Here is a 21271-nt window from a genome sequence, read left to right as displayed (position 1 = left end):
AGCACTGGATAGCTGCCAGTGTGGGCTTGTGCAAGCACAAAACTCATATGCTACTGAGGCAGTCTGAATGAAGAACATTTGAAGTTGGTATCAGTAATTTTCCTTTACACTGGAGTCAGTGATGTTCTTGGTGTAGTGGGTAACACTGAGCCCAAAAAGGGAATGCCTACACTACTCCTGAAATCTTGCTGGAAGGCAGACATCCACATTTTAACAAATCCCATTTAACAGAATATATTGCAACAAAGATCATTTTGTTAAACATATCACATTACAGATATTGTATGTGGTATAGAAAACTTCAAAACAACCTAGTGGACTAACGTTCCCAAATTGTTCTGGTACTGAATGCTTACACTTCGATAGATGTGGGCATACTGCCAAAGAGATGAAGATAGTTCTACGATCTAATACTGTTAAAAGTTGGTTTCCTGGTAAGGCGTTTACACTGTGACAAGACAAGAAACAGCATATCCATCTGTGCTCAGAATCTTGATTCCATCATTACAGCAGTATTCCATTGCAGCATGTGGAGCACGTGCAGTATTTTATGCATAAAGGACAGGAATGCAGCATATCTGATAAGAGCAGCTTAATAGTTATCACAAGCAACTTTTCACTGTGCAGCAATAAGTTGATAAAGTAGCATTAGTAATAAAAGTTTTTATTTGTATACAGGATGAGACTTAAGAAACTGTCATCACCATAAATGACAGAATTCATAAAGTATATCAATTCATCCATTTAGCCCTAGCATTTTAGTGTGTGCTAATCACAATTCAAAAGTGCAAAACTGAACATTGTTAAATGAGCCAAACAATCAAACATGGCCTCTGGATATACAGCCAGAACATCTTACTGTTACACAAGATAGGTCTGAAGAAAGGATGACACTGTAAAGAGACCCACGGAGGAAAACGGTAAAGTAAGATTATAAAGTAAAACAAATTCACAAAAAAAAAAAAGATGGTCAAAACCCCAATTCAAAACATGTATTATGCACAGTCACTGACAACGGAGAATACCAGCTATGGTTGATGTCTTCTATGGTATCATTAGTGAGTGATGATGTACAACTATATCAGTAAGAACTGCTATGTAAAAGCTGTAGCTCACAACAGAGTTTGGAACTGCCAGGATAAGATCAAACAATGAAGCTAATGGTTAACACTTTTTCTGCCTTAAAAAAATCAATCCTGCTCAGAAAGAGAGATGAATATACAAGGTAATAAAAAGCTTTAGAATTCTGCAGTCTGGTTTACAAATTGTATTTTTGTTAATTTAGCACAAAATTGACAACATAATATAAAAATATAACATAAATGACATTAGAGACATTCAAAGTGTCAACATTTTAATTTATTCTTGCTAAGGGGCCAATGCTTTAAAGCATATTTCTATGCACAAACTCCCACAAAGTGAAAGACCATATCGGAACTGCTGCTCCAGAACTCTTCATCATATGATGTATAAAAATTACTGTGGGATATGAATTCCACAGTAACTGTTTTATTTTAAAAATAACACAGGACAAGTGTTTTCTTAAATCAAAGTCTATTTTGAGAATTCAGCAAAATATTTTCTATAAAATAAACAGCAAAATATTTAAATATAACAGGGTGGGACTTACTTGCTCTGCATGGGGTATTTGGTTTTTTAGACAAGTTCAAAAAAATAACACACATTTAAGTTACCAATTTTCTTTTTTTAAATACAGTATTTACTGATTTGTTTCTTTAAACAGCGACGCCTTTTTGGAATAGAAATCTCTAAGAATTGTCACTGCCTAACCAGCAGTATGCAGTTACAATCCTGCTTCTAATAATGAGACTTTATAAGAGATAAAGAGCAAAAAATTCTTGCTTTGAAACAGATCTGATTGGGAAACATACCAGCAAGCTGCCCTGTTCAGTGGCACTCAGAACTCTGCAGCTTCCACTCAACTGGGCAACAGTTGGAGAAGGACAGAAACATGTTAGAAGATCATCTAATACAGTCTACAAAAGAAATAAAACAAGCACACCAAATACAGTCTATAATGCTCCAGGCATCCTGGCGTAGCAAATTGTTGCATATATTTTTAATTCCTATTACTGAAAACTAACTGTTCTGTATCCCACCCACAGATTGCCAAATAATCTGAGGAATACATGTGCAACTTAAAGTCACTTGTTAACATTTTTCACTGTTATAGCCATCAAAGTGAACTAGGGGAAAAACCCTTAAAGCACAGCAGCTGTGAATTTGGGATGACCGCTGTCCTTTTATGGTCAATTCCCCACTGGCTATATTAACGTGGTGAGAAGCCATGCTAAATGTTACAGCATAACTATAGCCTCAAGATGATTTAACGAATACCAGAATGAAAAAAGGCAATGAAGAGAGCTAGAACAATGTTACATCACCACTTTCCACATCAACCAGATTACAGAGCTATACCACTCATTATGCTGTCCTAGTAAAATTGCTTCCAGTGGCAAGAATTGTTGAATTTTATGGTTGACAGAGAGGTTTCTGTTGTAAGAGTGATCCATCTTCCAGGAGGCAAGACAATCCTCAATAAAGAATAGAGGTGATAAGGAAGGAGAAATTCGGTGCTGCTGCTGCTTTTGTCTTTTTTTTTAAACAGATCTGACCTCCTCAAGCCAGAAAAGTCTTGCTTAGGAATTAACAGTCAAACATTAATATACTATATACATCTTTGCCATTTACACATTAGTATCAGGCCATTTATTACAAAACACTATACACTTTCCACTGCAGGCAGGTATATATTGACAGCAACATTCTGCAGGTAAGACGATGAATGGACTCCTCTCCGAGTCAGGAAAAGTTTATATATATATATATATATATATATATATATATATATATATATATATATATATATATATAATATATAATATATATTTTTTAAATATTTTGTTGGACCTGGATAAGGTTGCACTGTAAGGCCTGGGTGCACACAAAGTGCTAAGTTTTGAAGCAGGGAGTCAACCTGTGTGCATTTGTTATTCCTTTGTTTGAGAAAGAGGTGCTTCTTCATTGGCATCCCAGTTTTCTTGTGCTCGTGGACCTGTTCGTGGAGGATTGTTCATATGATGTGCTGCTGGGCCGGTGTAAGGCTGACTATGTACATGATTATTCTGCAAATGAAACAAGAAACTTGCGTTAATACCATATGTAAATAATTATGCCCTTTAAAAAATGTCTTCCCTCAATATTTCTGAAAACCTTTTGCTGATTCTGTACTGCTGAAAAAATCGAGACAAACCAATAGTCTTTGAAGCAATATGCAGTCTCTTGTGGACAGTGCTCTGCTAGAAGCATTTAAGGTTATTTTACCTCAGATGAGGTTATGTTCTACACTCTACCTTGGCCTATGATGCACAGCTGCATAATGGCATTTAAAAAGTGTATGCTAGCCACAAAAGAATGTTAAACAAGACAGACCATTTTCACATTCCAATAACTACAGCTACACTTCAATAAAAACTGCAATGTAAATAATTACCATGAAAAGCAGATACTTTCTTAGCTAATTTAATAGAGACCTTCATTGGTGAGTCTATGACTGGGTTTACCTCCTCTTCTATTCAAATTTGGCACTTTTTTGTTGTAAAGTTCCCACTCTTGATGGTATGTGCACTCTATGGTGGAATACACTGTGATGTTATCACCACATTAGGAGAACTGCCCTAGTTCCTGAGACTGCAAGTTAATCCCAACCAGTGAGTGAGTACATTTCCTGCAAATCAAGAAGCAATGAAAACATGACACCCAAGTCTGTTAACATACAAGTATATACTTACCTGACTTGTATGAAACTCATACAGCTGTGGCTCCATGGAAGGCCCAAACATGCAGAGGAAATGTCAGAACAGTATTTTGGACTCACTAAGGCAGGTCTATAATGTTAGAGGTGACTGATGCATTCTTCTAGCTTACTACAAAACGAGACCTGCTTTGGTGAGTTTATTAAGTTAAATCCAACAAAGTAAATCAGCCAATGCAGAAGGAGAAGACTGCCAAAAGGCCAAATATTCAGAAGTCTGAGTTCTGCAGTACAAAGGCCTAATGCTATACAAAATCATGGTCAAGGATAATGCATGGCTTAAGAGTAAACTGAAGACAGGGGGCAGGCATGGCTAAGGTGTGCTCTAGTTAGCAGTTCTTTTCAGCTCTGTCACTTCAATATTTTATGACAGGATTTTTTAATTCACCAACAGATTCGAATAAACATATCCTAGGATAGTATATAAACATTTTTATGAATTTTTGATTTTTTTCCCTGTCAAAATTACATTGGATAATGTTCTCATCACCGGTCTTCAAAATGAGCTTCTCTAAAGCTAACCAAGAAACATCTCTCAAAAAGGAATTACAGTCCCTGTTTTCTAACATCCAGAAGTTCAGTAAAAATACAAAATGGACTTAAAATTAGACAACTTTAAGGAGAAATGCTCTAAACAAAAGGAAACTATACATGAGGATCTTCAGCAACAGAAAACACAAATTACTGGAGTTGAACAAGCACTTAATGATATGGACAGCAGATTACAAGGAGAGAACAACATAGAATGTTTATTAAAACAGAATACTTTACTTCAATTAAAAGTAGACTACTTGGAAAACAGGTCACACAAAAATAATTAGAATCTTCGGTTTACCAGACAATATTGAAGGTAATAAATTGGAAAACTTTTTGACTTCTTGGCTGCATGAAGTTCTTGACCTCCCTGAAGCTCTATCTTATGGCATCGAAAGAGCTCAAAGAATTAGTATCATCCAAAACTAATAAGAACAACTCAACTAAATCTGTGATTATAAGATTTCTCTCTTCTCATGACTAAGAGATGATCCTTAAAACAGCTTGGGTTAAGGCTCCCATTAAAATAAAAGATAATTTGTTTTGACAATGACTATTCCCCAATGGTTATAGCTACAAGGAAGCTCTTTTTGCCTTTAGTTAAAGAACTTAAAACATGTCAAACAAAAACCCACTTGTTCCCGGCTGGACTAAACATTTTCCTGCAAGATGGTCCAAAAATCTTTGAAGACTTGGATGCTGCTCTCACATTTATCAGAACAAATACAATTCTTGACAAAATTGAAGAAATTGAATGGGCTAATACATGTCCGAAAAAAGACTAGCTGAAAATGGTTCATGGAAAACTTCTGATAAAAAAAGTTAGAAAAATGAAGAATTACTTTCTCCTTTAATATGCAGAGCTTTTGACTTGCTTATTAAGAATCCTGAATGATTTTACTGTTGTTTTTCTTACATGGAGCTTAATCTATGGATTTGACACTCAGGTGAGCTTTTTAAAATACTGTGCTGTTTAAATAGATAACACACTGTTCCATGGAAAATTAATATCCTATAAAAGGGGAATGTTTATACTGTGTGTTGAACTGTTCATTTGTCATACTGATCATTTTATAATTTGATTTTGCATTTGGTTTGTTGATCTTTGTGTTTTAGTGTGTGGATTTGCTGTAAAATATGGGTTTTTAATATGGCTAGTTACTGTCAAGGTTGATTTTGCGGTTTAGAAATCCTTGGCTCTTTTCGAGCTTTAACCGCACAAGATGATTCTGTATTCAAAACTGGTAAATACACTTACAGTTTTCTACTAGAACTGCTAGGTCTCCCTTTTTCTTCATTTTAAGCTTGGAAAAGCTTGCCTCGAGCCATAGGGATGCTGGACAGCTTATTTAAGCATCATCGTGCAATTTGACTCTGTGAACTCTGAAATTTGCTTTGATGTCACTTCAATGGGAAACAACGTTATAATGCTGCCAGAAGCTCCAAAAGAATTTAAAACATTACAAGTGGACTAGAACAGCTCCAATATACACATTAATTATCTGTTTTATTTTTATTTACGTATTTACATAATTTAATTTCAGGAAACAGAACTTGCATATAAAAAAAATGGGGAAAAATGTGATGCATGCTTTAAATCATATCCATTTGAAAAGGCTTATAAAAAGCCTGGTTAGGATTGCCTTAAAATGAGGAGGTATTGTAATGTGAACTTATTCTATAACAGTATTTTTAGGATATGATATTAAATGGCGTCTTTGCTTAGTGTAACAAAATGGGTGCTTTTTTTTGGAACCCACTACGCTAAGCCTTTTAAGTTTTTGGAACCACTACCTGGGATACGTTAAAGTTATGGAAATAAAGAAAGATAATTTTAGACATGACATTTACATACCCCTTTTGTTAAAAGTGATGTTGCTAGAATTCACACACTATCCATTTTTACTGGTTTATTTATTAATAAGTGTCTTTATAAGACCTTCAGGCTACATCTTCATTTACTTTTGCCTTCAGTCTAGCCATGCTACTTTGGTAATATGCTACATTTGGTATTTTCCCTGACATACCTTACACCTTATTAATATGCATATATGTGATTTTGATGCAAGAAGCTACCAAATGCCGTCAAAAGATATAGCTATGTTTGTATGTTTTATACCTACTGATTTACCTTACCCACACACGTTTACACATACTTTGTCCTTATTAATATTTAACAGAGTTTATACGCATGTAATTTATGCATATATAATATGCAAATAAAAGGTGTATACATTTCATGAACAGAGCGACTTTATAAAAGAAATAAGGAAAAAAGTGTGTGAAAAAGAGGAAAAGGCTTAAGTAAATATATAAAGTATTGCAATTCATGGATAGAATATACATTTCATGGATAGAATATACATTTATCTTTTGTATTAATTTACTAAAATACAATGTTCTCCATTATAAACATTAAGAATATTTCATGATATAGCTTAGATATTTAAAACCTACATTTGTTTTTAACTATTAACTGCAGATAATATATTAGCTGAAATCGAACTAGAGAGCCAAGATTTTATAGTTTCTCTAATTTTATAAAACTATTTGATAGTTTTTTCTTGACAGATGCACTTTGCTTTACCTAATGGTATGCTATTGTTATACTGTTTATCGATTTTCTTTAATTTTCCTAATTTCAATGCAAAATGATTCAATTTATGAACTCTGTTACAGTTCTTTAAATATTTTGATAGAAACACAATGTGAGACATTTACACAAATTGACTTTTGTGGTAGGTTAGTGTACTATACACCAGCTGATGAGAACTTTTTAATTGCTTTTTATAAAAACATTCTCACAGATATTAGCCATGATGGCAGTTACTGAATAGCTGTTGCTATTAGACAGGTGGTTAATTTGGGTAGTTCTATAAATTTCCATTTCCATTGTTTATTACAACCTTTACAGACGTTCACTATGTTCTTGCACTTAAAAGTCTTTACAAGTTGGACAACATTTGAATTACTGTTTCTTACTAGTTGTAATGCATCTGATGGAATTCTTCACAAGTTTTTCCCCACAAAACATAATGGTCAATTTATATCTAATTGATATAAATAGCCTTATATGTTTCTGTTAAAAGGTATTTCAATCAATATTAATGGTTTAAATAATCCTTGCAAGTGAGGAAGCTTACTTAAATACCTTAAATTACATAAATCGCATTTAATTTTTCTGCAAGAAGCACATTTAATTAATAACTGTGGCAATAATTTGGTATTGCTCTTTCTAGATGGAGAACATCTTTCAGCCAAGCAGAATACTGCGTGGAAGGCTTGCTGGTAGCCTCAGTCGGTTCCGATAAACCAGCTGGAAGATCAACTGGTCTACAGCAACAACTAGTCACACAGGCAGGGCAAGTTGCTCTCTCAACCACGGGGAACATCTATGGCTAGAAATGAATTTACTGAATCACAAGGGATTTGGGAAGTGAAATTAAACCCTTCTCAGCCATCAGGTGTGTCAAGAACTAACAATGGTGTTTCTTTCCAAAATTTTCCCAAGAAGAACAGAATCAGATGGAAATGGAGGGAAATATCCCACTGATTACCTGACAAAGACTGCATCTCTGCAAATTCCTCCTTGTCTTGTTGCACTACCATATCACAAGCTGCATACAGGTTAACTCTCTATAAAGTACTCTATTATTACAAGGCAAGGCCGAACATGGCTGTTATATCACTACCATCCAGGAAAGTGGACCTTCCTGAGCCATTCTTCCATCATCACCACATGCATCTTACCTGGGATGCGAAGTAAAAGCAGTAATGCCTTTCTTTCTATGGTCTACTTGCCAGAGTAATGCCTTTCTTTCTATGATCTACTTGCCAAATACATTACTGGTGCTCTGCATGAGGGCTGCAACTGAATGACCTCCCACTTACTTAGGTACCACACAGTGCACTAGTCACTGGATTGAAGAAGGGGACAATCAGGTATTTTTGTGAGGTGCTTACAGCCAAGAGATCTACATTCATCTCCACCTAGATGTGGGGCTATCCATTCAAGGAAGACCAATTCCCTCAAACTCTGGAGGATCCAAGATAAACTGTCTGTGCAACCATTTGTCATCAAAATGTGATGGATCTGACTGCAGGAAAGCCAAGCCAACTTATAGACAAGAGAAGTGTGTCCAACATTCCAAGAGTTTTATGATGAGGGTCTGAGACATAAAAATGAAAATTCCTGAATGAGTAGTAACTCTGTAACCAATGATGCCTCAGAGTTCACTACAGCACCCACCTCTTTGGACATGCAAATTGTACCATTAAGATAATGGTGGTCAACAAGGTGACAGAGGTATGAGCTTGGATTCTTCATTGTGTCCTCATCCAAACTGTCAAATATGTAACTTTCTGTTCTCCCTCTGTAGGCAGGAATAACAGACAAGAGAGTATACAAACCCCAACCCTGCGAGATGCACCAGACAGGTATCCAACCCCAACCCTCTGAGATGCACCAGACAGAACATCTCCCACTTTGTGATCATCATCGAGGACTGCAGCCAAAGCAGAATTAACTCCAGAGAATATAAAACTAGATTTGTTGGTACACAGAGATAAAGCCTTGACTATGATGCAGGTGAGCTGAGTTAAGAATCATGGCCTGGGCACCTGTTGACACTGGCATAAGGGAGAAAAAGAATGATAAAAGCTTAGCCTGCTTGACTTTTCTGGGGATAGAATGGGATGATGACATACAAGTCTGGGCAAGCACTGTGGTTGCAGCCCCATGGGTTACTGGGGCATACACAAAAATGCAACTTACAGGAGGGGAACAGGGCTCTCATTATATCACATGGAGAAGGTGTGGACTGCAGAGCCCAGTGCATGCCAACCTCCAGAGAAAGTTAAGACAAGAGCAGGAGAACGTTAGGGCTCATCACAAATATACTCATTATCCCTAGGCACATGTCTGAAAGCTCTTATTCACAGCTATCCCATCCCTTGCCCTAGGAACAGAAATGGGCCATTGAGCCTCCACTGGGGGATGGGGACACAGGGACAACTCTATCATTGAAGCAAGTGAGATGGATGGGGCTTGACAGTCAATGTAGAGAACGGGCCCAGAAACTCCACAAATAACATCAGAAGTCCCTCAGTGGGGGGCCACCATCAGCTAGTCATTTAGGGAATGAAACATGTTGACATCTCTCTCTTACAACACTTTGGCTGCCACAGACAACACCTTGGTAAGCACCACGAGTGCAAAGGAAAATCGAAACTGGGAGAGAAGCTTGCTCACAACTTATTTCTCTTGTGTGGATTCAAGATAATGAAGCGTCAAAGCAAGTCATCTTTTTGACACCGTTCATGCTGCTTGTGGCAATGATGGCAAGGTCATCTACAGAGTCATTCTGGACCCGAAGCAGCACACTTGCTTGCTGAAGCTTCCAAGATACAGGATGAGAAAGTTGGCTGCCTCTTCCAAAGTAGAAAAAAACACAGAAGCAGAACACCAGACAATGAAGAAGGAACCAGTCTCTACAACCCCCTCCACTTTAATGAGTATGGTGGTCAAGGTTGCCCATGGGAAAAAAAACAGCTTAGTCTCCTAATGCAGACCTTGTGGTTCCTTTAGAATACCTTCAGCTAACCATCAGCTACTTTTGCTACTAATGTTCCTGCTCTCCAGACCAAGCACCCATTCTCCCAGTTGGGGCCACCATGATGAAGTGAATAGAAATAGGAAAGCACTGGTGTGGCAGGGCTGCTATTCACCTTTCAGAGGGTGTCACAGGCAGAGTAGAAAGAGGAAGCTAAATACGGGCAGCAGCACATATACTTATCAAACATACTAGAACTTTTTCTAGGCCATACCATCAACTTGACTCCCACTTGCCCAGAAACCTAGGGCAACCAAGATTATATTCAACTCTCCCATGTACTCAACCCAAGATTTTTTTTAAACAAAAAACATTTATTAAATCAAGTGTGACATAGGCAATCATATGTTTATATAAATGTTAACAAACCATATTGATGTAATTGCAGTTGCAAACATTATACATCACTTATAATCTATCCAGTCATTGTCAAACATTACATAGCTCATTCATATCTTGCCTTCTTTAAAACCTCATTCCTCCTCTGCGTGCATTGTTCCCACTATTCTCATTTTTTCCTGTGTAATTTACTCCTACCCTTTTCTAAAGATCCCAATTCCATTTTTTTAATCTCTGCTACTATATTCACTACTTCTAGTAAAGTTGGTTTAGACTGATTTCCATTTCCTACCAACTGCTTTTTTGGCAGTCATCATGATTAGACTCAGCAAGGCCTTACTATGTCTATGTAATTCCAATTCTGTATCATAACTCAAATAAAATTCCTTAGTTATATACCAATTTGCTCACCCACTATCTCTGACAAAGCAGTCTGCAGGGAATCCTTAAAGCCTGCCAACTCTCTACACTCCCAGAAAATCATTCTTTCCCATCACACCTCCATCATTTGGTCTCTACCGGAGTAAAAAAATCTTTGCAGTCTATTTGGGGTATAAAAACATCTATGCAAACACTTACAAGCAAAGATGCTAAATCTTCTAGACTTTATTGCATATTTGAGACTATATATATATATATATATATATATATATATCCCATTATTTCTTTGTGAACTGCTTATCCAGACTCTCTTCCTAATCCTTTTTAACCTTCTCCGATTGATTCCAGTTCGAAACACAGTTAGCATTCCCACAACACAACTGATTAAACTTAAAAGGTAACGCTAGTTGCACCAGTATTCCCTTCCAGCAAGAGAAGCTCAGAAAATGTCCATTACAAATTGAAAATAGTAAAATCAGTGAATAAAAGTTGCTACTAGTGTTACCTTTTACGTTTCATTCTTCTCTGATTGAGTCTTATAGTTATCATGCAATATTCTGTATGCTCTACTAATTATTCCTTTAACAGCAGCTTCTATTCTAGGTTCTACAAAAACTCTACAGTGCTGGTCTTTCACTTAGGATACCCCTATTTCTCTTTGCCTATACTCTTGCATCAATCCTTGACAGGGAAGGCAATCTGTAGCCTGCAGTCCAAATAAATTCTTGGCGTCTTCCCATTCTATTACCTTTCCCCCTCTAATTATTTGCTCCCAATACCTTGCTTCTTTTATCAGTTTTCTCCAATGAATTCCAGCCCCCTCTTACCTATTGTCTGTATCCCTAATTAGAGTCATCCCTATCGGCAGAATCTCCTTTCTCCATTCTCATGTTGGCTTAGTTTTTACAATACTTTCCACTACTTTATGAATATAATACTCTGTACGATTACTGCTATTTTCCTTAAGGATCTGCATCCAAAATCCCAGTCTCTGTTTCTTGAGCTCCCCTCTTGTATAATCATCATTCCTTTCCACTTTAAATTATTGGTTTCTGTTTGTGCTATGTATAGGAGCCTTAACTGTGTAGCTCTGAAATACCCTTCAAATTGGGTAATCCCAAACCACCTTGTTCAACTGGAAGAATCAGCTTATTCCAACTTGACTCTTGCAGTCTGTCAGATAAAATCCTTCAGCTCTTTATTAATTGCTATCCACAACTTCTCCTCTGGTTGATTAAAATATGCCTGACCTGTGCATAAATCTAAAAGGACTAAACATTTTAACTGCTTGCATCTTGCTATACATATCCATACAACAGTGCTTCCGATTTCTCTGTTTTTGTATTATCTTATGTTTAGTCTCTTCCCACATATCCTTAGTTGCCACACCAGAATCATTTTTAATCCATACTCCCAGGTACTTCATTTTATCATGTCCCTAAAAATATGGATATTGTTGAAACAATTCATGTGTGGATACATAACTTACAGCTATTGCCTCTGTTTTAGTTTCATTAATATGTACTGAACCCAAGATTGTTCCAGATCCTAGCCTCCACCAGGGCTTGAAAATGTATCCTCCCATGCTAAAGCCTCCCCTCAAAAGGATAGGTCTTTTCCAGCCAAACAGCAGGCTGTGTTAAATGTCTGAGCCACTAATCGAACTTGGGTCACCTTGCACACTGTCAGCATACTACCAGATTAGCTAGTGGAGGTCTTTCTGTAGGACATGATAGCAGCTTAAAAATGTAGCCAGCCATGACTACAGCAAGAACACAGTGGTCCTCTGAGACTGCCTTCCAAGCAGGGACAAACGTGAGAACAACCATATCCTCCATGCAGCTCCAGACTGTAATCAGGACTGAGAGCGCACACTCACTCTTTGGTGACTTGGCCACCACTATAGCTATAAAACCACATGATGCATGCACACATTCCCAGGTCAGTAAAGTTTTTTTCTTCTTGAAAAACTGAAGGTTAGGCCTAATAGAAGGGGCAAAGGGGCTGGAGGGACTTCACTTGGGTCTATCCACAGTGGAAAGGTTCTACTCCTTTTTCAAGAGATGCCCCACCAGGTCCTGAGAAAACTGAATAAAACCTTTCTCTTGAAAGGGGCATCCAGGCTACAGTACCTCAACTCCTTCTTAAGTTTATGCCAAGGCATCCTGTGCAAACACATGCCCCAGCAGTATCATCACCAAAGTCAAATACAAAACAGGTCACATATAGGCCCATTCGAAGCAAGAGACAGAGTCATGAGCCCAGAGTCAGGGAGGGAGGAAAGCTCTACCACTGCCTGGTCCATTAGTCACTGATGAACAGGTGAGGACTTTAATCTCCAACATGGCAGTAGACAAAGTAGAGTTATATAAACTATTTAAGGTAACAACATCTTGAAGAACAGGTCAATGTTACAGTAAATCACAGCACTTTAGGTAGGATTCAAACATGCCACACCAGCATGACCAACACCAACACCCTAATTCTCCTCCAAGACTGAAGCTGGAGCCAAGTTATCCAACTTTGGCATCAAACCCTTAGATCCTGACTTGACGCCAAAGATTTGTCTCAGAGATCCATCACTCCAGCATCCCCGAACCTGGAGGTTAGATAGGGTAGTAGCAGCCATAATCAAGGAAGAGGGTCCAAAGCTCACAGATCTGAAGGGATCCGGACCCAGAGCTCCCAATGGATTCTGAGTACTGAGGATCTTCATCATTCTATCCACATCAGCTTCTGGTACACCTGATGGACCTTAATGATGAAAGGTGGGAGCCTCAATGCCCCCTGTAACCGTTTCTTCTGTAAAAAGAGAGACCACAGCCTAGGACAGACTAGATCCAGGAAGAACCCTGGTTCCAACAAAGGAGGAGTCAGACTGTCTGAGGCACTGATGGGATTTGAAGGCTTGGAAATTTTAGTAGTTTGAAAGTGGTCAGGGCCTTGCTTCTTCACCCCTCTGCCCTTTTCTTTGGGCCCATACTTCTTGTCTCTGTTGTGTTTATCCGAACAATTTTTCCCAGATGGGGAAGCTCTAGATGTAGATTTTGAAGATTCAGAAGGTATGAGGGACTTGAAATTGAGCTTATTATGTTGTTCTCTCATGGCTTGGTGACCTAAGTTCATGTAAATCGAACAATCCTATTCTACAAGACCTGTCCGCAAACAATACACACACTTCAGATGTGAATCAGAAATTGGCATTTTGTGGCTACAAGCCACATGTTATTTTAAAAACATGAGGTTTGCCCGACATGGTCCCTAAAAGAAAAGGAAACCACAGATGATACTACTAACAATGGTAACAAGATTACACAGAGAATAGAACTGGTGTATACACATGAAAAAACAATAAATACCAACAATGCAGCAACTACTAGTTAATACTAGTAAGAAAGAAAACATGCAGAAAGTGCAAAGGAGGCCTAAAGTAAATTTTTTTTGTTATGGGAAGGAACTTCAGTTAAAAAAAAAAAAAAAAAAAAAAGAGAGAGAGAGAGAGAGAGAGAGACCTATACTAATAGAAAGTAAAACAGTAGAAAAACACCAAATACTTTACAATAGAAAGTATTACAAGAAATACTTAGCTGAACTAAAGCCAGAGACAACAAATCAAGTCTATACTCTATGAATGGCAAACAAGATCTGAGGTAATGTTGGGGACTGGATTATGGGTAACAGGAAGAGCTTTAGCTATGGATCTTAAGTCAGGAAAAAGCAGCCAAAGTCAGATTACAGGTTGGATCTGAAACCCATCAGTTGAGGAATGCATGGAAAAGATAACATTAGATCAGACTATTTACTGGATCAGCTCCAATGGAAATAACATGGATTCTAAAATTCTACGGCTGCCAGTCTTGAAAGACTGCAATAAATGGTTAAGTAGAGTCTCTTTAAAACACACATTAAACAGTCACACAGCAAAAACAATGTCTGACAGGTCATTCTGGAACTTCAAAAGTCCTTCATTAATTTTCTCTAGGACCATTTAGGTGTTGCCTTATGCAAAGATGTGTATGAGCAAACACTTGACAAATTGGAAATTGGCAGACAGTGAACAGCCCTACAAGGTAACAGGAGTTCTTTTAGTTAACGTTTGAGGGTTCAAGCTTGAAGGCAAGTAGAAATGCATACTTTAGACCAGAAACAAGCAAGCACCAATAGTGTCCGAGACAACAGCTCCTGAAACCCAGTCATTCATTCACAGCTCACTGATGCACAGGAACCTGTTAGGGCACATATATAGCTTTTAAAAGCAACTGGATCCACTCGACAATGTATTTTCTCTCAGTAAATCAGGGCTATGGCAATGTAGAGAGACAGATTACTCGCGCAAATACCCTTACTGAAACCTGAATGATGTATTTAATATGATACACCTATTTCTTCATGCAATACCTTTCTTTACCTTATGTTCATCAATCACCACACTCTGTATATCTGCTTGAAGGTCAGGGTCATGGCTGGTTGAAAAAGATCCTGACATACTAGTCTATCCAAGCACTCATGAATCTAAACATGTTGATGTATGCAGAGAAAAACATCACAGTAACAAAGTGTACTAGTAGTCTATGCAGAAAAGAGGTACAGAAGTCTCAAATGCCAACAGGTGTCAGGGACACTATCTGCCTTTTGGGTAATGATCAGCAAAATAACCGATTTGAGTTTTTTTCCTAAAAAACAGTATAAATTGTTAATGGTTTGGCTGATTACAGTTAAAGCTATTAACCAATTATGAATGAAATCTTCCCAAACATGGTAAAGCAGCTGGATAAGGCAGTATTCCAACAACAGTCTTGCTAACAATTAGTAGCACTTTCTGTTACTTTTACATAACTCAAGATACTTAAACCACAGTAAGAGGCAAAATACAAGTCACACACATTTAACATGAACTGACACTGCACTGCTGATCACAGGAAGAAAGGCACTGACTAAGTAGTTGCCCATCAAGGAAAACGACATCTGCAACCTGTTGGTTTGAAACAGCAAAGGTGCCCCTGTAAAGCTAAGGTTGCTCCTTCCAATTTCAATTTAAAGGCTGAACTAAAAGGAATTAGAACCTCTTCTTCTGAATGGTGAAGAAACCATGACTACACACAGAGTAGAATAGATAAGACAACAACAGCCATTCAAAAAGCGGAAACATTGACAAAGGGACAAAGCATGTTGCATTTGGGACGAAAACTATTAGCCTTGTCCTCTTTCAGAAACAATCTGACCTCCATCACCAAAAGAACATAACCCTAAGGTAGCATTTAAGATGCTTATGTTTGGACAATATGTGAGATTTCTGGAGACGCAGCACATTATCAGATACAGATACACCGAACACCAGTCCATTCACTAGCTGCATTAGAAAGCATGGTGGGAAAGTACAGTTATATAAGTTAACATTTCACACCAAGTACATGTTCAAATAAATCACTGTTGTGATAGTTATAACTATATGGGATGTATACTGAGAAGGATAATGGATGTCAGGCAAGTCTACAAAGCTTCGGGCTACTACTTTGAGCACTATGTTTGCCCTAAACACGAGTACATGCAGGTATAAGGAAGATGTACGGGTGTACCACAGCTCAGAGCTTTCTTGTCCCAAATTGGGCAGCTGTAGCCTAAAACTCTAAGTCATGTTATAACAGGAAATCTACAGGAAAAAAGTATAAACCTCCCCACCCAGAGAAGGTGCATAAAAAAGAAAGATGGAGGGAGGATGTTAATACTATTTAAACATCTACTGCTACATTAAGTTAACTTGCACAACTTGACTGAATGTTCTTCGTTAAATCACTCTTACAATACTGTAGCCATAACTATATGGGATAACTGACAACCCTTACAAAGAAATGGTAGAAGGAGAGGGGCCAGAGGGCAGGACTCCCTGGAGGACAGCTATAACAAAGCCTCCTCTAGTTCTGCAAACCGAGGCAAGTGTATAACATTTAATGAAAGTGTACACTGAGAACTAAGTAGCTGCATCTAGAATAGATCGACATCCCACATGGAAGACTTGCAAGATAACTCCACACTAATCAACAGGTCAGTTAGAGCTCTTCCAGTGTGAAAAAAGAAAGCAGCCAATAAAACCTACTTGTCTAGGTCAAATTCAGTTATTGGCTAGTCACTACACTGCCTGCATGTCAACAAAGAAGAAATCTGGAGAAAGCATTACAAAATCAAGCATAAAAGGAGAAAAAACTTTGGTGAGGAAAAGCCTTGTAGCTATTCAGCAAACACCAGATCAGGTTTCGGCCTTAATACAGTATATGGCTTCCAGTTATGTAGAGGAAAAAATAAATCAAATGCATTTATATGTTTTTAAAACAAGTGAGACACTAAAGAAATATGTACAGTCAAATGACAAAAGGCTGTAAAGAATACAAAAACGTTAACAGGCTATTCAGATGAGTTAATAAAAGTGGAGAGACTGAAAGGAAGGAAAAACTAGCTGAATACAAGGCTTCTCAAGAAGAATGGTTTCAAAAAACTGTACAGCTACAATTCAGAGCATGCAGAGAAAGCCTGTGACTTTCTGCTGTACCAGAGAACCTAGAAGAAATTACAAACACCTGGCCTGGTATTCCACAGCAAGATTTGTTAACAGAAAAGGCACATTGTGACTTATGCGCTAAATTTTTATATAAGAAAGAAGCCAAGACCTAGATTAATAAAGATGCAGTCATATCAACAGAAAGAGCTGCTCTTGACAACACGGATAATACTTTACCCTTCTGCCACAAACGGTGACACCAGCATGTTTGTCGAAAACAATTACTATACACCAGGCAGAAGAGAAGAAAGTTTTTTTTCATGCAATTAGCATGTGTTGAGAGGCAAATACACACGTTGCTATTTCCATCGGTCTTTATATATGTATGCGTGTGTGTGTGTGTATATATATATATATATATATATATATATATATATATATATATATATATATATACACACATATATATATATACATATACACATATATAATATATATATATATATATATATACACACATATATATAATATATATATACACACATATATATATATATATATATATACACACATATATATAATATATATATATATAACATATATATATAATATATATATATATATATACACATATATACATATATATATATATAACAAAAGGAATCCAGAGACAGCGCACACAATCCGCACTTTATTCAAAGTATAAAACGTCCAAAACTAGATCACAAAGTTCGTAAACGCTATTACACATCCAGTACATGCGTTTTCGTCAGCCTGTAGCTTAGACTTCATCAGACAAAATGAATTAACTAATTAAGCATTATATAAGCCAATACATTTAAAAGGACCAATAACATTCAAGCATCTAAGTTAAAACCAATGAAAATAGTGACAGTCTGAGGAGCTCATTATAATAAAATTGTGAGTGATTTAAAATCATCTAATAAATATGTAAAAAACTTTTCCTTTAAAATAATTACAGTATTTAAAAGCAGAGGTATTGATTAAAAAATATTGTAGTCAATTAGGTTTCTAGAACCCACAATATAATGAAGCTGTTAGGTTAAAACTGATAAATGTATTTATGTGCACAGTAATTGTAGTAGGTACATAAAAACAGAAGCATAGACAACAGTGCCCTCTACTGTTCATAGAACTACTTAATGCGTTTCAAACTTGAATTGATCTCAGTTTGAGAGCTGGAATAATTGAGATACATTCATTTAAGCCTGGTGATTTGTTGGCCTCTAATAAAATTTGCCAATACAGTTCCCTGTATTCAAGCCATTCTTCCCAGGGATCTCCTCTTATTTCTTTTTAACTTGTTCTAAAACAAAAAGGAGAATGTGGCTTCTTTACAGTTCTTTGTGTGTTTGTACAATGCATTGGTGTCCTTTGCTTTTTGTATCTCATATAAATGTTCATAAATCCGCCTCTTCAATACTCTTTCTGTTTTCCCAACATAATACGAACTGCATTTTGTACACATTGCAAGGTAAACCACTCCTGGGACTCACAGTTGAATGAACCAGTGCTATATATATTAATGTCCCTTATTTCAATGTAAATTTCTCTTTTGTTGGAAATATAGGGACATTGTTTACAGTGCCCACAATGAAATGTTCCATATGAGGTGTTATTAAGGCATGCCCTCTCCAAGTAGTGATGAGGATCTTTTTTGAGATTGTTCTCTAAAACTTTTTTTATGCTACGTGCATTTTTATATACCATTTTTGGTGTTTTTCCTTTTATGTTCGGTATATCTGAGAAAGAGATGAATTTTTCCCACTCATTGAGGATCATGCTTTTTATCTTGGAGTTGAAGCCATTAAATTCCAAGATAAGTGCTGATTTGATAGTCAGATTCAACTGGGGTATGATTTATGTTGATGTTTGTCTGACTCTTAGTGGTGTGCTCACTTAAGGCTTTGTCATTTAGACATCCTTTTATGGGTTTAAATTTGGTCTTTCTGTGTTGTTCAACTTCCATTCTAATGTTTTTTATGAACTCGAGTGGGTATCCTCTAGCGAGGAACATGGCTTCTAGCGTGTTACATTCCACATAAAAATCTTCGTCCTTGCTTGTCATTCGACAACCTCTAACAAATTGTCCTTTGACAATGTTTCTTTTGCAGTGGGGGGGGTGTGCACTAAGAAAGTGTAGGTAGGAATTGCAGAACGTATTTTTCCGGAATATTTTGGTCTCAAAATCTTTAGAAATTTTGTTCTTTTGGACCTCCACATCCAAGTATTGAAGTCTGTCTACCGAGCTTGTGTGTGTAAAGCTCAAAAAAGAGGTGGTGTGGTTGATATACTCCAAAAAGAGAGATAGTTGGTCACTACCCCCAGTCCAAAAGATAACAATATCGTCAAGAAAACGTCGATATAAGGACCAATATTGTCGGAATTCAGAATTCAAAATGTAGTTCAATTCCCAACCTGCAAGGACTATGTTAGCATAAGTGGGTGCACACGCCGCCCCCATTGCTACCCCTTTTGTTTGCTGGAAAAATTCTCCATTAAATGTTAGAAAGTTATTTTTCAAAATGTTGTCCATAAGTCCCACTACAGCAACCTTTTCTATGTGTGTCAAGGTATTGTCCATAAAAATAATGTCCTCAAAGATCCTCATTCCTTCATTGTGTGGGATACAAGTAAAAGGTCCACCACATCAATGGTAACAAAAATTAAATTCTCCGAATAGAGGGTAGATGTAATGTTCCTAAGTAGGTCCCATGAGTCTTTCAGAATGTGACTAAAGTTGTTGCAAATATGTTTGATCTTGTTGTCCACAAATTTGGCCATAGGCAGCGTCTTTGAGCAGTCAGCCGACGATCGGTCTGAGTGGTGGGTCGCTACATTCTTGTGGACCTTGAATACCAAATATAATTGGAACCTTTGGTTTAGGCACTGATAGAAACTTATGCATGTTGTTGTTTATTGTTCCTTCAATAATCATGTGATCAAGTGCCATGTCTATCTTTTGATAAGCCACTTCAACCTCATCCATGGAAACATTTCTATACTTGGTTTCTTCACGAAGAATATTGTTCATTTTTCCTTCGTATATAATGTTCTCCATTATAACTACTCCTCCTCCCTTATCTGGTTTCATGATTCTAATTGATGTGTTGTTCTTTAATTCTTCTAGTGTTGCATATTCCTCCTTTGTTAAGTTGTACTTTAAATGTTGTTGTTTAAATTCTTTACGAATCCCATTTTCCAATACCATCTCAAGGTTTTTCAGTTGTGGGAGAAGCGGAGGGTTGTAAATGCTACGTCTTGTAAGGCCACCTTGTGGTTGTTCAGTGTTAGATGGTGCTGGAGGTAAAGTAGCTTTCAAGTTAATTTTCCTAAGAAACAGCTTCATATCAATAATGGTTTTAACTAGGTCTCCTCGAGTACTTGGAATGAATTTAAATCCCTTACTGAGGAGATCAAAGTGTCCCTTATTTAAAATGATATTGCTAAAATTGTAAATAGAAAAATTATTGAGGGAATGTGTAGTACCTGTATGTAAGATCTCAGTATCACCATTGGTGTCACTCTCAGTAAAAGATGCAGAAAGGGTTAAAGGACTAGTGAGTGGGGGAACAGTGGTGGTGGGGGTATAGAGGGTATTCCTTAATACCTCCCTCTCCCCCTTCTTCCTCCCCCTCTCTGAAAATTCTGAGGGCCTTGCCCTTTTCTGTGAACATTATATGGTAACTCTAGGTCCTCTAATGGGGGTAATTCATTGTCATAGTCCTCAAAACCCATTCTGTGTTTTATTTTTATATTGACCTTTATAATTATTACCTCTCATGTAGTCAGTCTGGTTTTTGACATTATGTGCGTTTCCCTGAATGGTGGTGATGGGTAATTGCATTGTTTTATATTCATCCAAGTCCCTCTTAAGTTTATTAATTTTCCTCTGCTCTAGCGTTTTACATTTTGCATCTATTTCTAACCTTAAATTAAAATATTTGTCTTTTTCCTGTTTTATTTGAAGAACAAATCATGTTTGATAAAATTATCTAAAGCAACAATTTCATCCTCAAGGTCAGCTAACTGTTTAGTGTTTTCTTTAATAATGCG

At 37.1% G+C, this 21271-nt stretch overlaps 1 protein-coding gene across 1 annotated transcript in view; it reads right to left on the bottom strand.

The window, feature by feature from the left end:
* Positions 1-648: 648 nt before the first annotated feature.
* The window catches only part of USP9X (ubiquitin specific peptidase 9 X-linked), a 5037693-nt gene continuing 5017070 nt past the window's right edge, over positions 649-21271 (bottom strand). The window contains exon 48 of the mRNA XM_044071835.1: positions 649-3146. Coding sequence (XP_043927770.1) covers positions 3012-3146 — 135 coding nt within the window. The 3' untranslated portion in view covers positions 649-3011. The remainder of the gene's footprint in view (positions 3147-21271) is intronic.

The sequence above is a fragment of the Protopterus annectens genome, chromosome 5.part0, assembly GCF_019279795.1.
Source record: "Protopterus annectens isolate FY-2018-M chromosome 5.part0, PAN1.0, whole genome shotgun sequence".
NCBI lineage: Eukaryota > Metazoa > Chordata > Ceratodontiformes > Protopteridae > Protopterus > Protopterus annectens.
This window is presented reverse-complemented; position numbering and strand designations above follow the sequence as displayed.